Raw genomic sequence first — 25,088 nt, forward strand, 5'->3', positions numbered from 1 at the left:
GATCTGGTTATTAGCAGTGATCATTCATGTATTAGGAATTTGCAGATAAAAGAACCACTAGGTGGCAGTGATCACAGTGTACTGACGTGGGATTTACTTAAAGATTTAATTACCATCAGGGGTAAAGGAAAGGGTTTTTGCTTCCGTAAAGGCGAGTACAGTGGTCTCCGACAGTTTTTAAATTCTTTACAGTGGGATCAACTGACGATGTTACCAACAGTAAATTCTAAGTGGGAAGCATTCAAGGAATTAATCGTGGATGCTACTAAAAGTTTCATACATATTACCCGAAGGATCGGGAACACCTTGTACTGTGGGAGGAGGAGTACTATAGAGCCCTCTCGAAATTTGCGCACAAACTGTTCAGCAGACTACGAGCATTACCACAACTTTCCTAAACTCGACACTGGAACTCTGACAACTGAAACGGACAACAATGACTAGGACTTTACTGGATGAGATCTATATCCCCTTAGTGACACAATCCCACACTGACATCCTGATTATTTGAACAGCAGTGGACGGGATCCTATCCCAACACTGACCAACTAATGGACTGTACACTGTCACGGACCTGACGAAGCCACAGCTTTGCTGCATACATGCCATGTTAGTGATCTGAGCCGGCTCCCTTGTTCGGCCCTTTCTTCTCCCTTACCCTGGCGGGGGGAGGCGACAGCTTTCCTGTCTCCTCCCCCCTCCTTGCCGACCCCACTCTTCCCTCTGGTGGGGTATGGGCATGCCCCACTGATTCCACCTGGGGTCGACTTCCCTATTGACCCCATTCTTCTGTCTTTATCCCCCCAGTCTTCATTCTCCCTACCCAACTCTATCTGTATGCAAGCGAATGCCCCACACACCAAAAATAACCGTGTCTAAATTACGCTGTTCGCCCACCATTTTGGCTTTTCTAATTCTAGCGCAATATTCCCATGCAATTTTTTTTTTTTTTTTTTTTTTAAGGTCCTAGCCACTGAAATCCCAGGAAACTAGGTGGCAGGACCTGCCAGAGTGAAAATTTAAACTAGTGGTTACCTGGTCTGCCTCCACAGGGTGAAGTGCGGGCAACGTTGGGCCTCAGCTGGGGTCCAGCAGCTAAATGGCCAGAAGAACAATGGTACATTACATAACACACTCATGATCCACACACTTTTAAATCTCTGGCCTTCCCAGTGAACTGGTACACTCACAATGAAAGCAACGCGGAGATGGGGGAAACCCCTGGTGCCGTTAGACACTTTGCACCTATTAAGAAATATTGTACAAGGTTTAGGCCCAAATGGTTATCAAATGAACTAACAAGTCTCGTGAGGGAGAAGAAAAATGCATGGGATGCATATAAATTATCAAGTGACTGAGAAGCCTACGGCAGATATAAGCTAGTCTGTAATCAGGTCACAAAAGAGGTAGTAGTAGTAGCATGTGATGCAAGAAAGCAAGTATTAGCTTATGCAGCATCAGCCAAAAAAAAAAAAAAAAAAAAAAAAATCACACCATTCCCTCCAAATGCCTGTCCAGTTCCTCCTTAAATTTATTCAACCTATCAACTTCCACAACGACAGATGGAAGTTTGTTCCAGCAATTAATCACCCGCTGGCTAAAGGCAAATTTCCGCACGTCTATTCTACATCTGTCCTTTCTTAATTTGAATTTATGCCCCCTTAGGTTCGTAATCTGAACAAGTGGAAGGATCCCATCAGAATTCAGAGTGCTGAACCCATTCAAGGCCTTATACACCTCAAAAGGTTAGGCAGGTGAAGGCAGATTACGAGAAATCTTTGGCAAAAGATGCTAAGAAAAACAGCAAGGATTTCTTTACTTATATAAACTCGAAAAGGGGATGAATCTGATTGGTCCACTTGATAGCGATGTTCGACTGTTGATGATCCTGCTCAGATAGCAAACAAACTGAATGAGTATTTTGCATCTACATTCACACATGAGGAGTTAATGTTTGAAAATGGCAGAAGGTTATCAAATTGTAGCAGGGTGCTTAATGATTTTGTAATAACTGAGAGCAAAGTGGAGGAGAAATTGTTGAAGTTAAACATAAGAAAGGCACATGGGGTGGATGGGATCTATCCAGTTATATTAAAGGAATTTGCTTAGTTGCTTTGCCCTAGCAAAGCAACTAAGCAAACCCTTAGCCATAATTATGAGAGCATCCTTGGACTCAGGGGAGGTTCCCACGGACTGGAGATGTGCAAATGTATCCCCAATTCACAATGTGGGATCGAAGGGTGACACGAGTAATTACAGACCAGTTAGTTTAACTTCTGTTCCGGGTAAAATAATGGAGTCACTGGTTAAAGATGCATTGCAGGATCATCTAGACAAGACTGCAGCAATAATTCAGACACAGCATAGGTTGTTGTTTTTTATTTGGTTTTTAGGAGCATTAGCAACTAAGGCCATATTGCTCCGGGATATGCGGTGGTTATTCCCTGACCTTTCCGCATCCTCCGTATTTAGTGGTGACGGGCTCGAACCCCGGTCTAATCAAGAAGCGTGTGCTACGCACTGCTGCTCCTTCCCACCTCACAGCATAGGTTTGTTAAGGGAAAGTCTTGTCTGACAAATTTGATAGGATATTATGATGTGGTTACAAAGGAACTGGATGAAAAAAATTATTTTGATATCATATATTTGGATTTCCGGAAAGCTTTTGACACTATTGCGCATGGAAGACATCAAATTGGAGCAGAATGGTATTAAGGGTAAGTTGCTACAATGGATAAAAGAATGGTTGAGTGAGAGAAGACAGAGGGTGGTAATTAATGGGTGCTGCTCTTTGTGGACTAATGTTATTAGTGGAGTCCCACAGGGTTCGGTGTTGGATCCTCTGTTGTTTTGTATATTTATCAATGATATTGATGAAGGTATATCAGGCTTAGTGTCGAAGTCTGCAGATGATACAAAGGTTGGCAGGGTTGTTAATGACAGTAATGGCAGTGTGCTACTGCAACGGGATCTAGATAATTTGAGCAGATGGGCTAGGAAGTGGCAACTGAAGTTTAACCTTGACAAATGCAAAGTACTGCATATGGGTAGAAGTAACCCCAGAGAAACATACCAACTGTGTGGTACTACACTTAAGGTGAAAGAAAATGAAAAAGACCCGGGAGTAATTGTGCAGTCAGATATGAAGTTTTCTGAGCAATGCAGACAGGCTGCCAGGGCAGGTCATGGGGTTTTGTCAATGGTCTATAGGAATTTTGCTAGCAGGGAAAAGGAGGTGATTGTCCCTCTGTATAAGGCAATGGTCAGGCCACGCCTTGAGTACTGCATACAGGTCTGGAGGCCTCATTTTAGGAAGGATGTAGATTTGCTTGACAGCATACAGAGAAGGGCAACAAGATTGTTGAGGGGAATGAAGGGAACCTCTTACCAAGAGAGGCTTAAGTTCTGCAAATTACAGTGGCTGGAGACTAGGCACCTGTGCGGTGATCTGATTAAGGCCTTGAATGGGTTGAGCATGCTGAATTCTGATGGAATCCTTCCACTTGTTCAGATTACAAACCTAAGGGGGTATAAATTCAAATTAAGAAAAGACAGATGTAGAATAGATGTGCAGAAATTTGCCTTTAGCCAGCGGGTGGTTAATTGCTGGAACAAACTTCCATCTGTCGTTGTGGAAGTTGATAGGTTAAATAAATTTAAGGAGGAACTGGACAGGCATTTGGAGGGAATGGCGTGATATATATATATTTTTTTTGCTGCATAATATATTTTTTTTTGCTGCATAAGCTCATACACTTGCTTTCTTGCATCACATGCCACTACTACTACTATTAAGAACCTGAAGGGGCATAGATTCAAATTGAGGAAAGGTAGCTGTAGAACAGATGTGCGTAAGTTTGCCTTTAGCCAGTAGGTAGTTGATTGCTAGAACAGATTTCCATCTGTTGTAGAAGTTGATAGCTGAAATAAATTTAAGGCTGACCTAGACAAATATTTGGACTGATTGGATAGGCAAAATGGGAAGGGTTTTTGTTTTTTTTTAGCTGATGCGTTATAAGTTTGCTTTCTTGTATCATATGCCTAAACTAATGCAAATGCTAAAACTAGTTTATGGTAGTTACACCATAAATATGCTCTGAAAAACAGCACTAGAGTCAACTCCAATTGTTAAGCCAGATTCAAAGAGCCTTTTGTTACACTTATAATCTATTTTCTGCCAATTTTACTGGAACTGTTTTTTTAGAACTTGCTCTTTAAAAATTAATTGAAAGGTTTCTTATGTTAAACCACATCTAGCAGTGTTACTGTGACAAAACAAATTCAGAGAATTAAGCAGGGAAATAAAATTGAAAATTATACAAGAGGCTGATAGCATGGAATAAAGCAAAAGCAGACACTGCAAAGGAATACAACATACCTTTACTTACTTTATCTACAATACTGAAAAAAACTTTGAAGTGCATGACACTGAAGCAGCAATAAAAATAGGAAACAGGATTGTGCCATTTATAGGCAGTCCTACACATGTTTTGTCCAGGTTCCTAGCCAGACTGATTTCTACTATTGTTGGATGTTCTGATTTTACCATCATAGATAGTGGAGACTTTGTACGATTTGTAAGGGATCAGGCTATAGAAGAGGGTGAGGCCATGGTATCATTCGATGTGATATCCTTGTTCACGCGCATTCCTATTGACCATGGGGTTCAATGTGCACGTATGGCATTGGAGAAGGATGACTCCCTAAGCAATAGGACTCTGTTAAGCGTGATGGACATTTGTAGTGGAGTGGAGCTATGTCTCTCAAGTACCACCATGGTGTTTCAAACCACAATGTACAAGCAGGTTCACGGTGCAGCAATTGGTTCCCCTATTAGTGCTATCATAGCAAATTTAGTTATGGAGGAGCCTGAAACCAGGATTTTTCATGGGTCGATTCTCCCCATGCACACATGGAGACGATACGTTTACAAATATTCGGAGGGGGTGAGAGGATGAGGTGCTTGGTTTCCTTAATAGCTTCTCCCCGTTTATTCAGTTTACCTAAGAGGTGGAAGTAGAGGGTACCCTCCCTTTCATTGATGTGTTGGTACATAGGGAAGGCCCTAGGGTGAAAACCAGTGTATATAGGAAACCCATGTGCCGGGGCCAATATACTCATTACAATACAGCACAAACAAACCATCATAAGAACAGTGTTATCAGGGCATTGCTGGATAGCAATGTCTCATTGCAGACCTCCGAGGATAGAAAAGAGAAATTAAACAAGAAGCAGAGCACGGACGAAGAGAACCGTTTACACCAGTTGCCACAGCATACATTCCCTACTATAAGGGCCTAACTGAGCATATAGCTTGGATATTACGTGATTGCCAGACACGCTGTGTGCAGCTGCCAGGGCGGAGGTTGCACACAGTTGTGTCACAGGTCAAGGACCCCATACCAAGGGAATGTACAAGTGGGGGTCGTGTATGAGATCAGGTGCCCGGATTGTGGGGATTTGCTATGTTGGTGAAACGAAACGTCGGTTTAAAGATCGTCTGGGGGAGCATATGAACGTGATAAAGATGCAGATTATAGGAAGTCTGCCGTGGCAGAACATTTTTGGGAGGAGCACCAGCAAATCTTCTCAGACAAAGCTGTTATCGTCGACAGGGCACACAGATTTTGGGACCGCAAATGGCTCGAGAGCCTGCTGGTATTTAAGGATGTGCCATACGATAAACCTCACTGTTAAAAAAGGAGACGGATGCCTCTGAAAGCTACGGTGTTTCAGCGCTTTTATTATCCTGTGTTTTATCTACATTGTTTTATAGTAATTTATTCATTGCAGTTTAAAATTTCATTTTATTGTACAGACAGTACAGACAGAAAGTTACCTTTTTATCAGTTTTCTTTGGTGGAATTTTATTTCATTTATTTACATCATTATTATTTTAATATAACACAACACTATTTATTTATTTTTAATAACGGTTGGTGTAGGATTGTGCAGTTATTATGAATATGAATATTCCCAATTCCAGAGGCCTATATGAACAAAACATTTGCTGTTTGAGGAAAGTTTTGTAATGGTGGAAAATTAAGCAAATAAAGAATCACTGTTCTGTTATGCTGCAATGCAGATGGCCGTACAAAACTATGCCTGCTTGTGATTGGTAAATTTTTCAAGCCAAGATATTTTAAAGAAGTTAACCAACTTCGGTGCAATTATGAGGCCAACAGAAGTGTTTGGCTTGCAGTCAAAAGTTTTTGTTATGGGCTATTGAAAGTGGACAGAAGAATGGCTTCAAAAAAAAAAAAAAAAAAATGAATGACTCTGGATCACTACACTACATTCTGCTAGGATTCTAGGTTCTTGACGAATTATATGGCTGTCATTTTTGCCTCCCAATATCACCAGTTTTGTAACTTCAAGAGAGCATATAGAGCCTACCTCATAAGGCACTTGATCTGCAAATAGAGGGAGAGAACAATTTACAGCCAAAGTGGAATGGAATCTCTTATTGGATACTATCCATTATCTTGTTATTGCTTGGGACAGTACTGTATCAAGTGTAATAATCAACTGCTTCAGAAAGAGTGGCATTGGAGAGAATATTATTGAAAAACATAGTCCATTAGACAAATTAGCATTAGCTGTAGTAGAGCATTATGATGAAAAAAAGCAAGCTTATACAGCATCAGCCAAAAAAAAGAAAAAAAAAAAAAAAATCTCGTTGCCCTTTTCTGTACTCGTTCCAGCAGCTCGACATCTTTCCTAAAATTAGGCTTCTAGACCTGCATGCAGCACTCAAGTTCTGGCTCGACAACTGCCTTATACAAGGGAATAATCACCACCTTATCCCGGCTAGCAAAATTCCTGTATATCATTGACAAAACTCCATGAGCTACTCTTGCAGCCTGTTTGCACTGCTCAGAAAACTTTATATCTGCCTGCACAACTACCGCCAGGTCTTTTTCATTCTCCACTACCCTGAGTGTAGTACTGCACAGTTGGTATGTTACTCTGGGTTTACTCATATGCAGCACTTTGCATTTATCAATGTTAAACTTAAGTTATCACCTATCAGCCTATCTACTCAACTTTTCAAGTTCTTGTTGCAATAGTGTACCATCCTTACTGTCATTAACAACCCTGCTAACCTTCGTATCATCTGCAAACTTGGACATTAAGCCTGGCATACCTTCATCAATATCATTGATAAATACAGAAAACAACAATGGTCCCAACACAGACCCCTAGGGGACACTACTAATAACATTAGTCCATGGAGAGCAGTGTCCATTGATTTCCACTCTGTCTTCACCCACTCAACCATACTTTTATCCATTGCAGCAACTTGTTCTTAATGCCATACTGCTCCAATATGTACAGCAGTATCAAAAGCTTTCCGAAAATCCAAGTATATGATATAAAAATTATTTTTTGCATCCAATTCCTTTGTGACCGCATCATAGCATCTAATCAAATTGGTCAGACAAGACTTCCTCTTCACAAATTCATGCTGTATCTGAACTATAACTGTAGACTTGTCTAGATGATCCTGCAGTGCTTCTTTAACCAGTGACTTCATTATTTTTCCCGGAACAGAAGTTAAACTAACAGGACCGTAATTATTCATGTGATTACTCGTACATCTCCAGTCCGCGGGGACTCCCCCTGAATCCGAGGATGTACTCGTAACCAAGGCAAAGGGCCTGCTTACTTCCTTTAATATAACAGGATAGATCCCACATCTACCCTAGGCACCTTTCTTATGTTTACCTTCAACAATTTCTCCTCCACTCTGCTCTCAGTTATTACAAAATCATGTAATTAGCTGTTGGAGTTTGATAAGCTTCCGGCCTCTGCTTCCCTACAGAATATGATAGTAACATTGAGGGATGGAAGAATTTGAGAAGTTTGTTAAAGTGGATGAAGAAGTTGCTACCTCAGCAATGCCAACACTGGAAGAGCAGCTGAACACCAAGCAAAATGAAGAAGTTTTTGTTACCAGCAATGAAAGTGGAAAATCACACAAGCTGCCTTCTAAAAATGATGCCAAAAATGCATTGAACATAAGAGTGTGTTGGCCTGCTTTAACATTAATAAAGAAAAAACTATTGCATTGGATATTGCATTTGTCTGATAAGACAAAAACTGTGCAAACGAAATTGAATTCCTTCTTTAAATCAGATTAATTTATTAAAAAGTTGATTCGCATGTCTTCTTTTCTATTAAGATTATAATTCTTCTTTTACTAGTTTGCGATACTAATTACATACACAGTGATCACCGAATTATGACCACCCTTATGAAAAGTGAATGCGACCCATTGACCACTTGAGTGAGAGTGCACAGTTAGTTGACCTACGTAGCATAGATGTGTCAGTGGTTCAGTAGGTAGTAAAATTCAAAGTGTGATGGGTAAAAGGAAGGATTTATCGGAATTTGATAAAGGACAGACTGTGGAAGCTCGGCAAGCTGGTGCTCAATTTCCCAAATGGCTAAACTGGTGGAGTGTTCAAAAGCCGCTGTAGTTAAAGTGTACCAGGACTAGCATCAAAATGGTCAAACAATGACTGGAGACGGCAAAACTGAAAAGGTCAACGAAAGGTTGAAGTTAGAGGTGAGTGCCGGGTCTGATGACTCGTACAGGCAAAGAGGCACAACACAGTTCAAGAGTTGACTACACAATACAACATGAGCCAACCCGGAACAATATCTGCCATAACCATGTGTTGCACGCTCACACGTATACCAGCAGAAGACCCCAACAACACCCTCTCTTAGGTTTGGTTTTTTTTTTTTTTTTTAGGAGCATTAGCAACTAAGGCCATATTGCTCCGGGAATATGCGGTGGTCATTCCCTGACCTTTCCGCATCCTCCGTATTTGGTGGTGACGGGCTCGAACCCCGGTCTAATCAAGAAGCGTGTGCTACGCACTGCTGCTCCTTCCCACCTGGCTACGGAGGCGCCGCCCTCTCTTAACCAAGGTTCATCTGCATAAAAGACTCACCTGGTGCAAAGAGCATGTAAGTTGGACATTAGAAGATTGGAAGGTGTGCTGGTCGGACGAGTCACATTATTTACTCCATACCGTGGATCGTCATGTACGGATTTGGGGTCAACAACAAGAGGCTCTTCATCCATCATGCATGGTATCAAAAGTGCAGGGCGGTGGAGGTTTTTGTTTGCTTGTTTGTTATTTGGTTTTTAGGAGCATTAGTAACTAAGGCCATATTGCTCCAGGATATGCGGTGGTCATTTCCTGACCTTTCCGCATCCCCCGTATTTTGTGGTGACGGGCTCGAACCCTGGTCTAATTAAGAAGCATGTGCTACATACTGCTGCTCCTTCCCATCTGGCTACGGAGGCACCTCAGCGGTGGAGGCAGTTGAATGGTGTGGGGCACGTTTCACTGGCAAGAACTTGGACCGCTGGTGCAAGTGGAACAACGCATCGCTAGTCTCCGCTATTGTCAACTGCTTGCCAACTGTGCACACCCCGCTATGTTACACTTTTTCCCAAATGGCGATGGTGTCTTCCAAGATGGCAATGCACCGAGCCATCGGGCACTTGTTGTGCAGTTCTGACTTCCAGCATATCGATTGGCTTCAGAACTCCCCCAATATCAATGTGAGACACTATGGAAAAGCATATCAGGCATCTGGATACACCAATCACCTGCATACCTGTATTGCTGGCAGCATTACACACAGCTTGGTTGGCCATACCTCCCGAATGCTTCCGACATCTTGTTGAATCAATGCCACTTTGGATAGCTGCTGTACTGAGGGCAAAAAGACCTACAAAGTATTAGGTAGGTGGTCATAATTCAGTGATCACTCAGTGTATATACTATACTTTTGTTTCAATTATGTTGCTTCTTTTCTCTTAGTTTAGCTTACAATAAAAGAAAATCTGAACAAAATGTCTGTTTATCTTATTATTGTCAGAATGCTTTTGTTATTAGTTTTATTTCGCCTGCAGTAACATTAATAAAAATTGATTAATTTGATTTATTTTATTATTTCACTTATTTTGGTTATTATTATTTCTTATTATTTTTAGATATATGTACTAAAAAATAATAATTTAATTTTGACATTTTTGATGGACATTGTTAGTATAAACCTTGTTATTACAAAACATGAAAATTTATGTCCCTTGAGCTTTGTATTAATGGATTCTACCGTATTTAGATTGCACTGGAAGAAAAAGGTGGAAATGCAAACTCTAATAAAGGATAGGCATTGTGGAAATTAGTATTAGCATTAGCAATGGCCACATAGTGCACCAGCCTAAAAAGAAATAAAAAAATAATAATAAAATAAATAAAAAAAATAAAATAAAATAAATTCAAATAAAATCAAATAATTTCCATCAGCATTGAGCATGCTCAATGCTGATGGGATTCTTCCTCTAGCTCAGAATAATCACCTGAGAGGGCATAAATTCAAATTGAGGAAAGACAGATATAGGATAGACGTGCGGAAATTTGCCTTTAGCCAGCGGGTGGTTGGTTGGTGGAACAGACTTCCATCCCTTGTCGTGGAGGTTGATAGCCTAAATAAGTTTAAGGCTCAGCTGGACAGGTATTTTGAACGAACAGAGGGGTGAAGTGGAAGTGGGTTTTTTTTTTTTTTTTTGGCTGATGCTGCATAAGCTTGCTTTCTTGCATCAAATGCCTCTACTAATGCTAATGCTAATTTTTAAAAAAATAAATTAATAAGGGAAAATGAAATAAACAACCTATGTGCTTCCCTCCTTCCATAGGTAATTATCCAGCTGACCTTTGAATTTCCCCAAACTGTCAGTCTCTACCACCCATGAAGGTAACTTATTCCAGTTATTTATAATTTGCTGGCTAAAATAAAACTTCCTGCAATCCAGTCTAAACATTTCCTCCCATAACTTGAAATTATAGCCTCTAGTTCTAGAATTATTTATAACCATGAAAATCTCATCCTCATTATAGGTGGTAGATGACTTTCATCAACTGGTGAAATACCACCACTTTGCTTATTGGAGGCTTGAAGTGGTGAAACCCATGTTTAGTCTCCAGAGCAAAGTTTCCGGCATCCTCCCCCCATACTTCTCCTTCAATCCATGCACGGTACTATTATAGGTTTTGATACCTTTCGTGTTTGGGGTTTTCATAAAGAAAAAAAAAAAAAAAAATCATTTTACTTATGCCTCCCAGGCTTTAAACACTTCAATAAAGTCTCCCCTAAGGTGCCTAGTTTTCAAGCTCTGCAACCTACATATTTGAAGTCTTTCTTCATATGGATGCCCTTTTGCCGATCTCACCAGGCGAGTTACTCGTCTTTGGACGCTTTCAAGAAGAACAAAGTCTTTCGTTAGGTGTGGTATCCATACTTGAACACAATATTCCAAGTGTGGTCTAACAATAGCCTTATATAATGAGATTACGACGTCCTTATCTCTACTAGCAATTGTTCTATAAATCATCGATAGGACACCATGGGCCTTCTCCTTGCAACCAGTCTACAATGCTCGGAGAACTTCATGTCTGACCGTATTGTAATACCAGAGTCCGTTTCTTCTGCAACCGGCTTTAGTTCAACTCCACCAAGAGTGTATAAGTTATTTTGGGGTTACTGTTCCCAAGGCGTAATATCTTACACTTTGCTGGATTAAAGCGTAGCTGCCATTTTAATGACCATCCCTGAAGTCTATCTAGGTCACTCAGTGATCATTAAACTACTCTACCAATCTTTACTTCATCTGCAAATTTAGACATCACTCCCGCTATCCCTTCATCAATGTAATTTATGAAAATAAAAAAAACAGTGGTCCCAATACGGATCCTTGGGAACCCCACCTTTACATCAACCCAATATGAGGAATAACCATTTATCACAATCCTCTGCCTCCTGCCCTGAAGCTATCCTGCTATCTGTCTATGGATTTTCCCTGTGATTCCAATCTATTGCAGCTTATAACGTAACCACTCATGGGGGACTCAGTTAAATGCTTTGCTGAAATCCAAATAAACAATGTCAAAATTATTCCCTAAGTTCAGCTTTACCTTAATAACATTTTGCTAATATGATCTGTTGTGGTAACAAACAAGAATTCTTGATGTACCACAACAGAACAGATTAGCAAAACGTTACCCCTGTCCTCCCAAACTAGCAGTTTCCCTGAACCTTTAAGGTATCCTCAACTGCTGACAACAGGGCTTTAAAAAAAGGTGCCACCTGATCAATTTATAAGCTGGAACAGGTTGGAATCACAGTAACATTAATAAAAATTTATGTAGGGTGGCTTCGGGGCAGGAAGCAGAGGGTTGTGATAAATGGTTATTCCTCAGATTGGGTTGATGTATGAAGTGGAGTTCCCCAAGGATCAGTATTAGGACCATTGTTGTTTTTGATTTTTATAAATGGCATCGATGAAGGGATAGAGGGTGTGATGTCTAAATTTGCAGATGATGTAAAGACTGATAGAGTAATTAACGATTGCCACCAAAGCAGAGCTTCTTCAGAGTGACCTAGATAGACTTTAGGGATGGTCAGAAAAATGGCAGCTATGCTTTAATCCAGCAAAGTGTAAGGTATTGTACCTGGGGAACAGTAACCCCAAAATAACTTACACACTTGGCAGAGTTGAACTAAAGTTGGTAGTGGAGAAAAGGGACTTGGATATTATGATATGGTCAAATATGAAGTTCTCCAAGAATTGCAGACTGGTTGCAAGGAGGGCCCACGGTATCCCTATCAATGATTTACTGAACAATCACTAGTAGAGATAAGGATGTCATAATTCCGTTATATAATGTTACTGTTAGACCACACTTGGAATACCATGTTCAAGTATGGAGACCACACCTATAGAAAGAAAGGCATTGTTCTTCTTCAAAGGGTCCAAAGATGGGTAAGATCGGCAAAAGGGCATCCATATGAGGAAAGACTTTGAATATGTGGATTGCAGAGCTTGGAAACTAGGCAACTTAGAGGAGATTTGATTGAGGTGTTTAAGGCTCTGAGAGCCATAAGCAAAATGAATCAGGATGAAATTTTCATGGTTATAAATGATTCTAGAACTAGTGCCCATAATTTCAAGTTACGGGGAGAGTTGTTTAGACTGGATTGCAGGAAGTTTTATATTATATTATTTATTTTTGTTTTAATTTTATTATTATTATTATTATTAATTTGTTTTTATTCTTATTATTTATTTTTTGTTATTTTATTTTTTTGGCTGGTGTAGCATAAGCCATAGGCTTCCTTGCACCATGTGGCCCTCACTAATACTGGAAAAAACTCTTGCAGCACCTTTGTTTAAATGAATCCTGTCTCTACAAAACAGATTCCTTCTACCTATAAGTGCAGGCCAAGCTAAGAAAAATTTCCCCCCAAAAGCCTTGCAGAGTTCTTTAAGTTGTGAGTTAATCCACAAGGCTTTTATAGCATATAATCCCTCCTATTGTGTCTGGGCAGAATTGCAGACACAGACATTGTGACCTAACTCACGGCATTTCTTCTGCAAAATTAAATGTAGAAAAGGTATGTAAATGCTTTTACTGGCCTTACAATTTAAAATAGGGCAAACTGTTGATGAGAAATAGATATAGGAAATAGAGGGTATAGTCACATTATATATAAAAAACAGGCAGATACATCACTGCATAATTTAAATTAATTTTATTTTGTACTGATTAGGATCAAAATTAGAGAAATACAGGACATCATTTTGATTTGTAATTGGGACTGAATATTGGCTCTATAAGCATTTTAGAATCCCAAGTTAATGTTAGGAATACTGTTATATATCAAACAAAGTAGAACACGGATAAGAAATTCCTGCATAAGAAATTTTCCCTTCTACTAGGTTTGGTTTCTTAAGTCCCAATTCCATCTCTATATGTTGTAATGTATTATTTTCCCACATAAGAAGTTCCCCGGGTAAAAAGTTTTCCTGCCTAAAAAGTGTTCGTGATAAAGAATACAGAGTGTATTATTATAATGACATTTTCCCACTTAATGTTTTTTAAATAAAGAAATTATTTATTTTTCACATTAAAAAATATTAAACAATATAAACATTTGGTAATTGAACAAGTTAGTGCCAAGCATAATTTCAGTTCACAGTAAACCATCGAAGCAGGTGAAATGGTATCGTTTTTGTTATATCTCATATTGTGAATGCCTTCCCAACAAGTTGCCCTGATATTGCACTACCTCCAATAAGCAACGCTTCGCCAATGGAGAAGACTTATGTTACTTATTCTCAGCTGATACCACCATCCAGGGGTGGTAGTATCTGTTGAGAATCTATTGTCAAAGCATTGCTTATCTGAGGTAGTTCAATATAAGTGCAACTCATTATAAAGGCATTCACAATATGAGATATAACAGAAATAATGCCATTTCATTTACTTCGGTGTATTTTATTACAAACTAAAATGATGCTAAGCATTAACTTGTTCGATTAGTGAATTTTCCATATTCTGAGGTTTTCGGTGCTAAAACCTTTTTAGTATAAACAATTTGATATAATGGAAGTGACATAGCCTGAAGTAGCCGAGTGGTCAGGACCGGAGTGCAGTAGCACATGCTCTTTGAGTGGACTATGGTTCAAGCCATGACTGCTAAATACAATTAACGTTTGTATTGATTGATTTATTGCAAACTCCACTGACCGGAGTATAAACAAGATTAATGGTCGTGCCGGAGTATAAACAAGATTAATGGTCGTGCCGGAGTATAAAAACAAGATTAATGCTAATATTGCAATTGTTTTCACCAATATCCATAACTGGATACGTAGACCACGTTCAGTTCTGATGGCTGTGAAGAGTCCTGAATTACTAAGTGGTTTGTTGCTCTGTCTTATTGTAATTGTGACCTTTTAAGGTAAGTTGAAACTCGAAAGGAGCTCATTCTTCCAACTTGGTAATGGGTTTACCAATAACAGAATGTTAAGTAATTAGAAATCTTCAGTTTAAAAATGTTTCCCATAAGCAGAGTAAAATATTCATAAATTCTAAAATAGTACTTAAAAATCATCTTTAACTTTGTATGTGTATCTTTTCATTTTTATTTATGTAGTTAATATTTCATACCCTTAGGTCAATTTCCCTTCTAAGAAGTTTTCCCATGAAAGAAGTTCTAAACCTCCAATCCCTTGGAAAACTTCTTATTCGGTTTCACTAAACTTCCAACTTTCTATCTCCTTATAAACCACTTTCCATTTTCTGCCATAATGCCATAAGCTGCTTACCTTGCCCTCAGTTTTCCTGCCTACATATATCTTCACAAAAAGAGCTCTGGAATAGATCAACAATCGCTGACAAATCACAATATGATACAATCATATTGTATATGATTATATTTGTATATGATATATTGTATTGTATATGATACAATCACCACTTCATGAATGCAGAAAATACTGCTAGTGATGACTCATCCTACCTCTTATGGAAATGGCCATATTTTGATGGATGTTAAGCAAATAATACATAAATATAATGTTTTTGATCCTTTTACTATCTGATAATGTTTAATATTATCAGAGGAGTAACAATAACACTAATAATAAAAAAGTACTTACATCTGCATTGTTCCTACTGTCTAGTGCTCCTAATTCAGAATGCAGAGCACCTATATTGTACAGGACACAAGCTTGCTCATATTTAATATCAGTGATGTTGAACACCATACCAGAATAAATATCACTCCTGAAATCACAAATTGTAAATATTATATTTCTTTACAAAAAAACCCCATAAATTCCCAGTAATTTATAAAATGTCCCAAATACAAAAAGACTGTTAAAGGGCAATTTATGTATTGCTACTGTATTTATCATCTATTTTGCAATTATAAATTTCTTTTCTAACTCATAAAATAATACTGTGGCTATTTATTCTATACTAGACTTATCAACATGAAAACACTAAAGCTCTGTTCACTACTAACATATACTAAACATATATTAACAGGTCCAACAGAAAAGCTAATCTTTACATTCCCAGTGCATATTGTGTACAATATGAACATGCTGTACACATTACGAAAATCAAATGAAAAAAAAAAGTTCTCAGTGATATATAATGACATGCAATGGAACAGCAATATCACCATAAATCCTTCTTTCAAACTTAATATTTATCATTTAATCATTTACATTAATCATATCTGTCATGGTTAAAACCCATGCAACTGCTAAATACATACTGTGTACTGGTGTCAAAATGATTACTTGTAAACTGCTCTCACTTAGGTGATTGTGCTGGAGTATAACCTGAGCATTTACTAATCACATAATAAAAGAATGCAAAAGGATCATTTGACCAAAATGAATATGCATTAAATCTTATTTTGATCAAATGAAATGATGGAAGAGATTCCCATTATCATTAAACAGAAAAATAAAATAAAATGCAGTGGAGTACTTAGTGAGATAAAATATCACAAACAAATAGTGCTTAATTTCTTCTTGCAATAAAACTGAATAGAATTAAATTATTTTTAAAATTTATAAATCAGGCAGATTTTATGCTGAACAATAAAGACAAATGTGCAGACTTGTTAATAATGATACAGTCTATGTATCATTATTAAATATGTATATTAAACAGAAGATGCAGAATTAAGAAACAGATGACTTCCCTCAAAAGTACGTAACTTGCAATCATTACTCATAATATTAGCAAAGCCATTTGATAACACTATGTAACAAAAAGCTTACTTTTTTATTTTTATCCCCATTAATTCAATATCAGATTATTTGAAACATGGTATTTCAGAGCTCTATCATTCCTCAATTAAAGAAATGGGGCTTTCTATGCATTTTAGTAGATAACTCGAAATGTGAGAGAGAGAGAGAGAGAGAGAGAGAGAGAGAGAGAGAGAGAGAGAGAGAGAGAGAGAGAGAGAGAGAGAGAGAGAACATCCTGTGTAGTGAAATATCCTCTATGTGTGCTATAAAAACGTACGTTTGATTACAAACTTGTAATTTCACCTTGGTTGTGTGCATAAATTAAGCCACTATTTAAGGAAGAGATTAACCAAGGAAACTAATTCAGGAGTTTCTTTCATTTTAAATACTAATTTACCAAATAAGTTAAAAGATGAAGGAATTCCAGCTGTACCCAACATAGTGAGCATTCACTCTTCACTTAGAGCTGTACTAAGTTAATGCCAAACTTAGCGATTCATGCAAACACTACCAACTTATGTAGCTTTGACTTAAAATGAGAATACATGCTAAGTTACAAATTAATTTAGTGAATAAGCAAAGCAATAAAAAAAGAAAAATGTCACCCTTTTTCAAATGAATTACAAACATTAAACATTAAACAGAAAGTACAGAAAGTAAAAATCTCAAAATGTGGATGCTGTCTTCAGCAGGTACTACGTACAACTATACATAATAAATAAAATATCATCCCTTTAACATACATCCCATATATATCAAGCTATGCGATTATTAGTATCAGTAGTGGCAAATAATGCAAGAAAACAAGCTTATACAGTATCAAAAAAAAAAAAAAAAACCTCCCCACATCACCTGTCCTCTCCCTTCCAACAGTTTGCCTAGTTCTTTAAATTTATCCAAACTACCTACTCCCACAACAACAGATGGAAGTTTGTTCAAACATCAACCAACCACTGGCTGAAAGCAAACTTCTATACATCTATCCTGCATCCAGCCTTTCTCAATTAGAATTTATGCCTTCTTGTTCTTTGAACAAGAGAAAGCATGCCATCAGAGATTTCTCAACCCATTCAAAGCCTTAAACACTTCGCAGGTGCCTAGTCTAAACCCTGCAATTTGCAGAACCTAAGGCTTTATTGATAAGGAAAACCTTTTGTTCCCTCTCACCAGTCTTGTTGCCCTTCTCTGCACTTGTTCCAGCAGATCTACATCCTTCCTAAAATGAAGCCTCCAGACCTGTTGCAGTACTCATGATTCAACCTAACCATTGCCTTGTAAAATGGGATAATGACCTCCTTATTCCTGCTAGAAAAATTCCTGAATATCATTGACAAAATATCATGAGCTCTCATGGACTGTATGAACTGTATGCACTGTTCTCAGAGAACTTCATACCTGAATGCACAATTACACCCAGATCGTTCTCATTTTCCATTATCCTGAGTGTAGTACCACACAGTTTGTACATTAATCTGGGATTACTGCTAACATATGTGGTAGCTTGCATTTGTCAATGTTAAACTTCAAATGCCATTCCTCAGCCCATCTGCCTAAGTTTACTAGATCTGTTTGTAGTAGCATGTCTTGATTACTGTCATTAATCACCCTGCCAACCTTTGTATTGCGTGCAAACTTAGATAACCCTGACATACCTTCAATAAAAACAAAACTTAATAGTAATAATATTCGCTATATAGTGCAAGGAAGGCAGAGGCTTCTGCCACACTGGCAAAAAACAAGTACATAAGAAAATACAAATTATATGCTTCCCTCCTCGCTTAGGTAACAAAACAGGTGACCTTAGAATTTATTCAAATTTTCAGCCTCAACTACCTGCAAGGACAACTCGTTCCACCAATCAATGACTCACAGGCTAAAAGTAAACTTCCTACATTTTTATCCCTTGGTTTAAATAGAAATAAGCTTTCTTAAGTTAATTTATTATTCAAATTCCCTCATTTTAGTAATACTTCTCAGTATTATTAAAGTACAAATAGACCAATAATCAACACTGTTTCTCCAAGATGTGGGTTCTTATGGGATGCTGGGATAGGAAGGGAGGTTTTATGCTGTTAGATAAGAAACACAAAATCTAAGGAAGTGCATCCAGTTGACATGGGTGGACAGTGCAGTGTTGAGTCAGTTTGGTGTGACATAAACCCTGGGAAAACCAAGTTGAGAGTAGAAGTGTGTTATAGGCCTAATGACTCTGATGAGTATAATGAACAACTGTACAGGGAAAGAGAGTGAGCCAATAAATCAGAATGGCTTATAATGGGGGATTTTAACTTCCCAGATACAGACTGGAACTTGTGGGTTGGTCATTCACGCACTAGCAAGACTTCTATGGATTTATTGGATGATTGTTTTCTACAGCAGCATATTTGAGAGGCAACCAGAGAGAGTAATACTCTTGATCTGATTATCAGCAATGATTCTTAATGCATTAAGAATCTTCAGATAAAGGAACCACTAGGTGGCAGTGATCACAGTGTACTGATGTGGGATTTACTTAAAGCTGTAACTACCATTGGAGGTAAGGGGAAAGATTTTTGCTTTCGTAAAGGTGACCACAGTGGTCTCAGAGATTTTTTAAATCATATACAGTGGGACCAATCAATCATATTAAAAACAGCAAATTCTAAATGGGAAGCATTCAAGGAATTAATCATGGAAGTTACTAGGCTTTTCACATGAACTAAGTAATACTGTTCAAGGTTTAGGCCTAAATGAACGTCAGATGACCTAATGAGACTAGTGGCCGAGAAGCAAAATGCATGGGTGATGCATATAAATTATCTGGAGACACAGATAGATATAAACTAGTCTGTAATGAAATCACAAAGGAGGTTATGCAGGCGAAGGCAGATTACAAGAAATCTCTGGCAAAGGATGTAAAGAAAAACAGTAAAGACTTCTTTACTTATGTAAACTCTAGAAGAAAGGGAACGAATCAGATTGGTCCACTTGACATAGATGCTTCGACTGTTCATGAACCTGCTGAGATAGCTGACAAACTGAATGAGTATTTTGCATCTACATTTAGACGAGGTCTATAGGGAAGTGGAGGCCAGAAGCTTATCAAACTTGTAGGGCGCTAAATGATTTTGTAATAACAGAGTAAAGTGGAGGAGAAGTTGTTGAAATTGAAATGCACCTCATTGGTTGGTTGGGTTTCGATTTTATTGGCACAAGGCACCTGATGTGCATGAGATCCATCCAGTTATGTTAAAGGAAGTAAGCAAACCCTTAGGCATAATTATGGAAGCTTCCTTGGAGTCAGGGGAGGTCCCCATGGACTGGAGATGTGCAAATGTGTCCCTAATTCACAAAGGGAGATCAAAGGATGACACTAGTAATTACAGACCAGTTAGTTTAACTTCTGTTGCAGGTAAAATAATGGAGTCACTTGTTAAGGAAGCGATGCAGGATCATCTAGACAAGACTGCAGTTATAGTTCAGACACAGCATGGGTTTGCTAAGGGGACGTCTTGTCTGACCAATTTGATTGGATACTATTAGGTAGTCACAAAGGAACTGGATGCAAAAAATAATTTTGATATCATATACTTGGATTTTAGGAAAGCTTTTGATACTTTGGCGCATGGAATACTAATGTACAAATTGGAGCAGTGGCATTAAGGGCAAGTTGCTACGATGGATAAAAGGATGGTTGAGTAGGAGAAACCAGAGAGTGGTTATCAATGGACACCACTCGTTGTGGACTAATGTTATTAGTGGAGTCCCCTAGTTCGGCATTGGGCCCATCATCGTTTTCAGTATTTATCAATGACACTGAAAGTATATCAGAGAATGTCTAAGTTTGTAGATGATACGAAGATTGGTAGTGTTAATGACAATAATGATAGTATGCTACTGCAACAGGATCTGGAAAAGTTGAGCAGATGGGCTGAAAGATGGCAAATGAAGTTTAACATTGACAAATGTAAAGTACTGCATATTGGTAGCAGTAACCCCAGAGTAACGTATTAACTGGGTGGTACTACACTCAGGGTAGTGCTGAATGAAAAGGACATGGGGGTAATTGTGCAGTCGGATATGAAGTTTTCCGGACAGTGCAGACAGGCTGCAAGGTAGCCCATGGTGTCTAGCCAATGATATACAGGAATTCTGCTGGCAGGCATAACGGGGTGATTGTCCCCTTGTATAAGGCAATGGTCAGGCCACACTTTGAGTACTGTATAGAGGTCTGGAGGCCTAATTTTAGGAAAGATGTAGAGCGCTGAAAAGAGTACAGAGAAGGGCAATGAGATTGGTGAATGGAACAAAGGGTTGACGTTACCAAGAAAGGCTTAATTTCTGCAAAGTTTATTCAAGTTCATTCAAGGCCTTATACACCTCAACTAGATCACCTCGCAGCTTCTGGAAACTAGGCACCTGTAAGTTGATCTAATTGAGGTGTATAAGGCCTTGAATGGCTTCAGCAAGCGTAATGCTAATGAGATCCTACCTCTTGCTCACCTGAGGGGACATAAATTCAAATTGAGGAAAGACAATTGTAGAATAGATGTGCAGAAATTTGCCTTTAGCCAGTGGGTGGTTGATAGTTGTAACAAACTTTCATCTGCTGTAGCGGAGTCAACAGCTTAAATAAGTTCAAGGCAGAACTAGACAAACATTTGAAGTAAATGGATGGGAGGGTTTTTTTTTTGCTAATGCTATATAAGCTTGCTTTCTTGCATCATATGCCTCTACTAATGCTAATGCAATCGAAACCTCATCGTCTGTAATTTAAATTTATGGACCCTAGTTCTGGAATTCTGGAAAACAGTGAGTATTCCACCTTCATTCATTTTACTAATTCCTCTCAGGGCCTTATAAACTTCAATCAGGTCACCTCTGAGATGCCTTGTTGCCAAGCCCACAAAGAGTCTTTTCTTCTACAGTCATCCTTTAGCCAATTTAACCAATCGATTTCCCTTTCATTAAACCCCTTCAAGAAGCTATCTCTTTTTCAGATGAGTGCCGTACTTGAAATTATTCTAAATGTGCTCTTACGAACAGTGGAATTATTACCTTCCTATCTCTAGAGGATAATGATAAATTGTTGATAAGACACCATGGGTTTTTCTGGCTGCCTGTTTACACTGTTCAAAAAAATTCATATCTGCCAGATTGTATTATAACTCCCAAATCCCTTTCTACCTCCACTGTTTTTAATTCAATCCCACCAAGTGTATAATTTATTTTGGGGTTGCTATTCTCCAAGTGCGAGACCTTATGTTTTGATACATAAAAACATAGCTGCCACTTCTCTGACCATTTCTGAAGTCTGTTCAAGTCATCATGAAGGAGCACTGCTTGGCACTGATCATTAAGGACTCTACCAATCTTTATGTTGTCTGTAAATGTTGACATCCCGCCCTATATCCCTTTGTTGATGTCATTTATGAAAATGAGAAACAGTGGTCCAAGAACTGATATTTGAAGAAGCTCTATTCCTGACATGACACCAATCTGAAATATATCCATTAATCACAACCCTCTGCCGTGCAACCATCTAGTGATCCATCTTAGAATCCCAACCTGTTCCAGCATAAATAGTAATCTCTCACGAGGGACAGAGTTAAGTGCTTTGTTAAAATCCAAATAAACTATTATATGTCAAAATTGTTCCATACATCCAGCTGATGAGTAACTGTATCAAAACACTAAGTTAGTTAAACATGATTTTCCCTTAACAAAACCATGTTGCATGTCCTTCAGACTGTCATATCAATTTAAATGTCCCTGGATTGCACTCTTAATCATTACCTCTAAGATTTTCCCTACTAATGAAGTCAGAATAAGAGGTCTGTAGTTAACATCTTCACTCCTAGAACTGCCTTTATGTATTGGAGATACACTGGCATGTCTCCAATCCAAAGGAATCTCTCAAGTACAAAGGTACCCTCACAATTAACCTCAATTGTTCAATACACTCCCTGGTGGTCTACCTCAAAAGTACTGGGAACTTCTTATCGACTTACTTGCCGTAATTACAGATGGCTGTTTTTTAGAAAAACAGCCATCTGTAATTACGAAATCACTAATTTCATATGACTAATCCTCACTCTCAGAGTCTCTTCTCAGCAATGAAGGGCCTTTGTGAGTAAAGACTAATGCAAAGTACTCAATTCATTCGCAACATCAGCTGAGTTATCTAAGACCTTACCACACCCAGTGCATAAAAGTTTGATCTGATTAGCTTTATTCTTCATAGTATTCATATACAGGGGGTCCCTGGTATTTGAGTATTCATTATTCGAGTCCCTGCAGTTATGAGAATTTGAAAATTGAAAAATTAAAGCTTTCTCCCTTGAGAAAATTGACCAAGCACTTGAATATTTTTTGAGAATGATCTTCTTCATGATCGTGCAACAAATGTTAAGCGCGAAGTTAAAGACATAACTAAATGCTACGACACAATTTTATCTAAAAAAAAAATACGACAAAAACACACGAACAACTCTGGATTCATTCTTTATTCGTACAAATGAAAACTAGTATAACTTCAATAAACTTTACTTAATCTTACATTCATCATCATCATCATCAGCCATTTTCAATCCACTGCAGGATGAAGGCCTCTCCAGCAACTTTCCAGTTGATTCTGTTTTGAGCACTGGCCATCCATTTACTACTCACAAACTCATGAATTTCATCTATCCATCTCCGCCTTTGTCTTCCAGGTTTTCTTCTAGCTCCTCTTGTGTACCATTCTGTTATTTTCTTAGTCCATCTGTCATCATGTCTTCGAGCTACGTGTCCTGCCCAAGACCATTTTAGTTCTTTAGTTTTGATAAGAATGTCCTTTACTTGAGTTTGCTGCCTAATCCATGTGTTTCTCTTCTTATCTAACAGTCTGATTCCCAATATGATTCGTTCCATTCTTCGCTGTGTAGTTCTCAGCTTCTCTTCCATTCTTTTGGTGAGTGCCCAAGTTTCACTTCCATAAGTCATGGTGGGCAGTATACATTGGTTCATTATTTTACATTTCAGACAAACTGGGATATTGCTCTTCAGTATGTGACTATATTTCCTGAATATCCATCCAAAAGTTATTCTTCTCTTGACTTCCAGCCATTTATCATTATTACAGCTAATAACTTGCCCCAGATAAATATATGACTCCACCTTTTAAATTACTGCTCCTTCAATCATTATTTCCCTTTTTGTGGCATACTTATTCATCATAACTTTTGTTTTAGCCATATTCATCTTTAGTCCAAAATCCTTACTAACTGTGAATAACTGATTAAGATTTTCCTCTAATTCTTTGGGATCGTGGTTTATGACCACAATGTCATCTGCAAATCGTAAATGGTTTAGGTACTCTCCGTTCACATTGACTCCTTTCTGCGACCAGTCTAATCTTCTGAAAGCTTCCTCAAGGGCAGCAGTAAACAGCTTCGGAGATATTGCGTCTCCTTGTCGAACTCCTTTCTCGATTTTAAATTTCCTACTGTCTTTGTCTAGTCTAATAAAGGAGGTAGCACTCTCATATATTTTATTCAAAATCATAATATAAGGGGTATCTATGCCTTGTCTTTCCAGTGCCCGAAACATTGCCTTATGCTGTATGGAGTCAAATGCCTTTTCATAATCCACAAATGCCAGGCATAATGGTGTTTTATATTCATTTGCTTTCTCCATTAGCTGTGATATTACGTGAAGGTGATCCATAGTTGAGAATCCTGTCCTAAAGCCAGCTTGCTCTTTCGGTTGATTCTCATCAAGTATTCTTTCTAATCTGTTAGTAATGACCCTTGTGAACAAGTTGTAGATGTGGGATAACAAGCTAATTGGTCTATAACTTCCAATTTCTGATTTATCGCCTTTCTTATGCAGCAAAACTATGATTGCATTATTCCACTGCTTAGGCATCACACCTTTTCTAATGCACTTTGTGAAGAGCCTTGCCAGTTTTTGTGTTATGTCTCTTCCTCCCAATTTTAACAACTCTACAGTAATTTCATCTTCCCCGGGGCTTTCTGATTCTTCATTTTCTTTAAAGTAAATGTTCTACCTCATCAGGAAGAATATCGGTTATGTTGTATGTGTTGCTACTTTGCAATCCACCTTCCCCACTGCTGGAATCATTCCCTCGCTCCTTGTATAATTCTCTATAGTAGTCTTCTGCTATTTGAATTATGCCTTCTCTGCTGTTTATAAGTACACCATCGCTATTCTTCAGTTTCAGTATCATTTGTCTTTCTGTATTACTGCTCATGGCTGCTGATTTAAATCCTTTGTTTTCCCTTAATGCTTGTTCTACTCTTCTTGTGTTAAATTTTCTTATGTCCTCTCTGAGTCTCTTTCTAATGGCTTTGCATAACTCAGTATAATCAATTTTCTCCCTGTCAGTGTTTTTCTTGCTCTTCCTTTGTCGTCTTCGGTTCATCATGACAAGTGTTTCTTGACTAATTTTTTCTTCTTTGGATTTCTT

General features: G+C 38.2%; 1 protein-coding gene across 2 annotated transcripts in view; it reads right to left on the reverse strand.

Annotated features, from left to right (window-relative positions):
* mop (tyrosine-protein phosphatase non-receptor type protein myopic) overlaps positions 1–25,088 on the reverse strand; it is a 289,765-nt gene that overhangs the window by 222,705 nt on the left and 41,972 nt on the right. For both annotated transcript variants that reach the window (XM_090387729.1, XM_090387730.1), the window contains exon 4: positions 15,530–15,656. In XM_090387729.1, the coding sequence (XP_090243855.1) occupies positions 15,530–15,656 (127 nt within the window). The remainder of the gene's footprint in view (positions 1–15,529; positions 15,657–25,088) is intronic.

Source organism: Mastigoproctus giganteus, chromosome 13 (assembly GCF_048544385.1).
Source record: "Mastigoproctus giganteus isolate SK-2022 chromosome 13, ASM4854438v1, whole genome shotgun sequence".
Classification (NCBI taxonomy): domain Eukaryota; kingdom Metazoa; phylum Arthropoda; class Arachnida; order Uropygi; family Thelyphonidae; genus Mastigoproctus; species Mastigoproctus giganteus.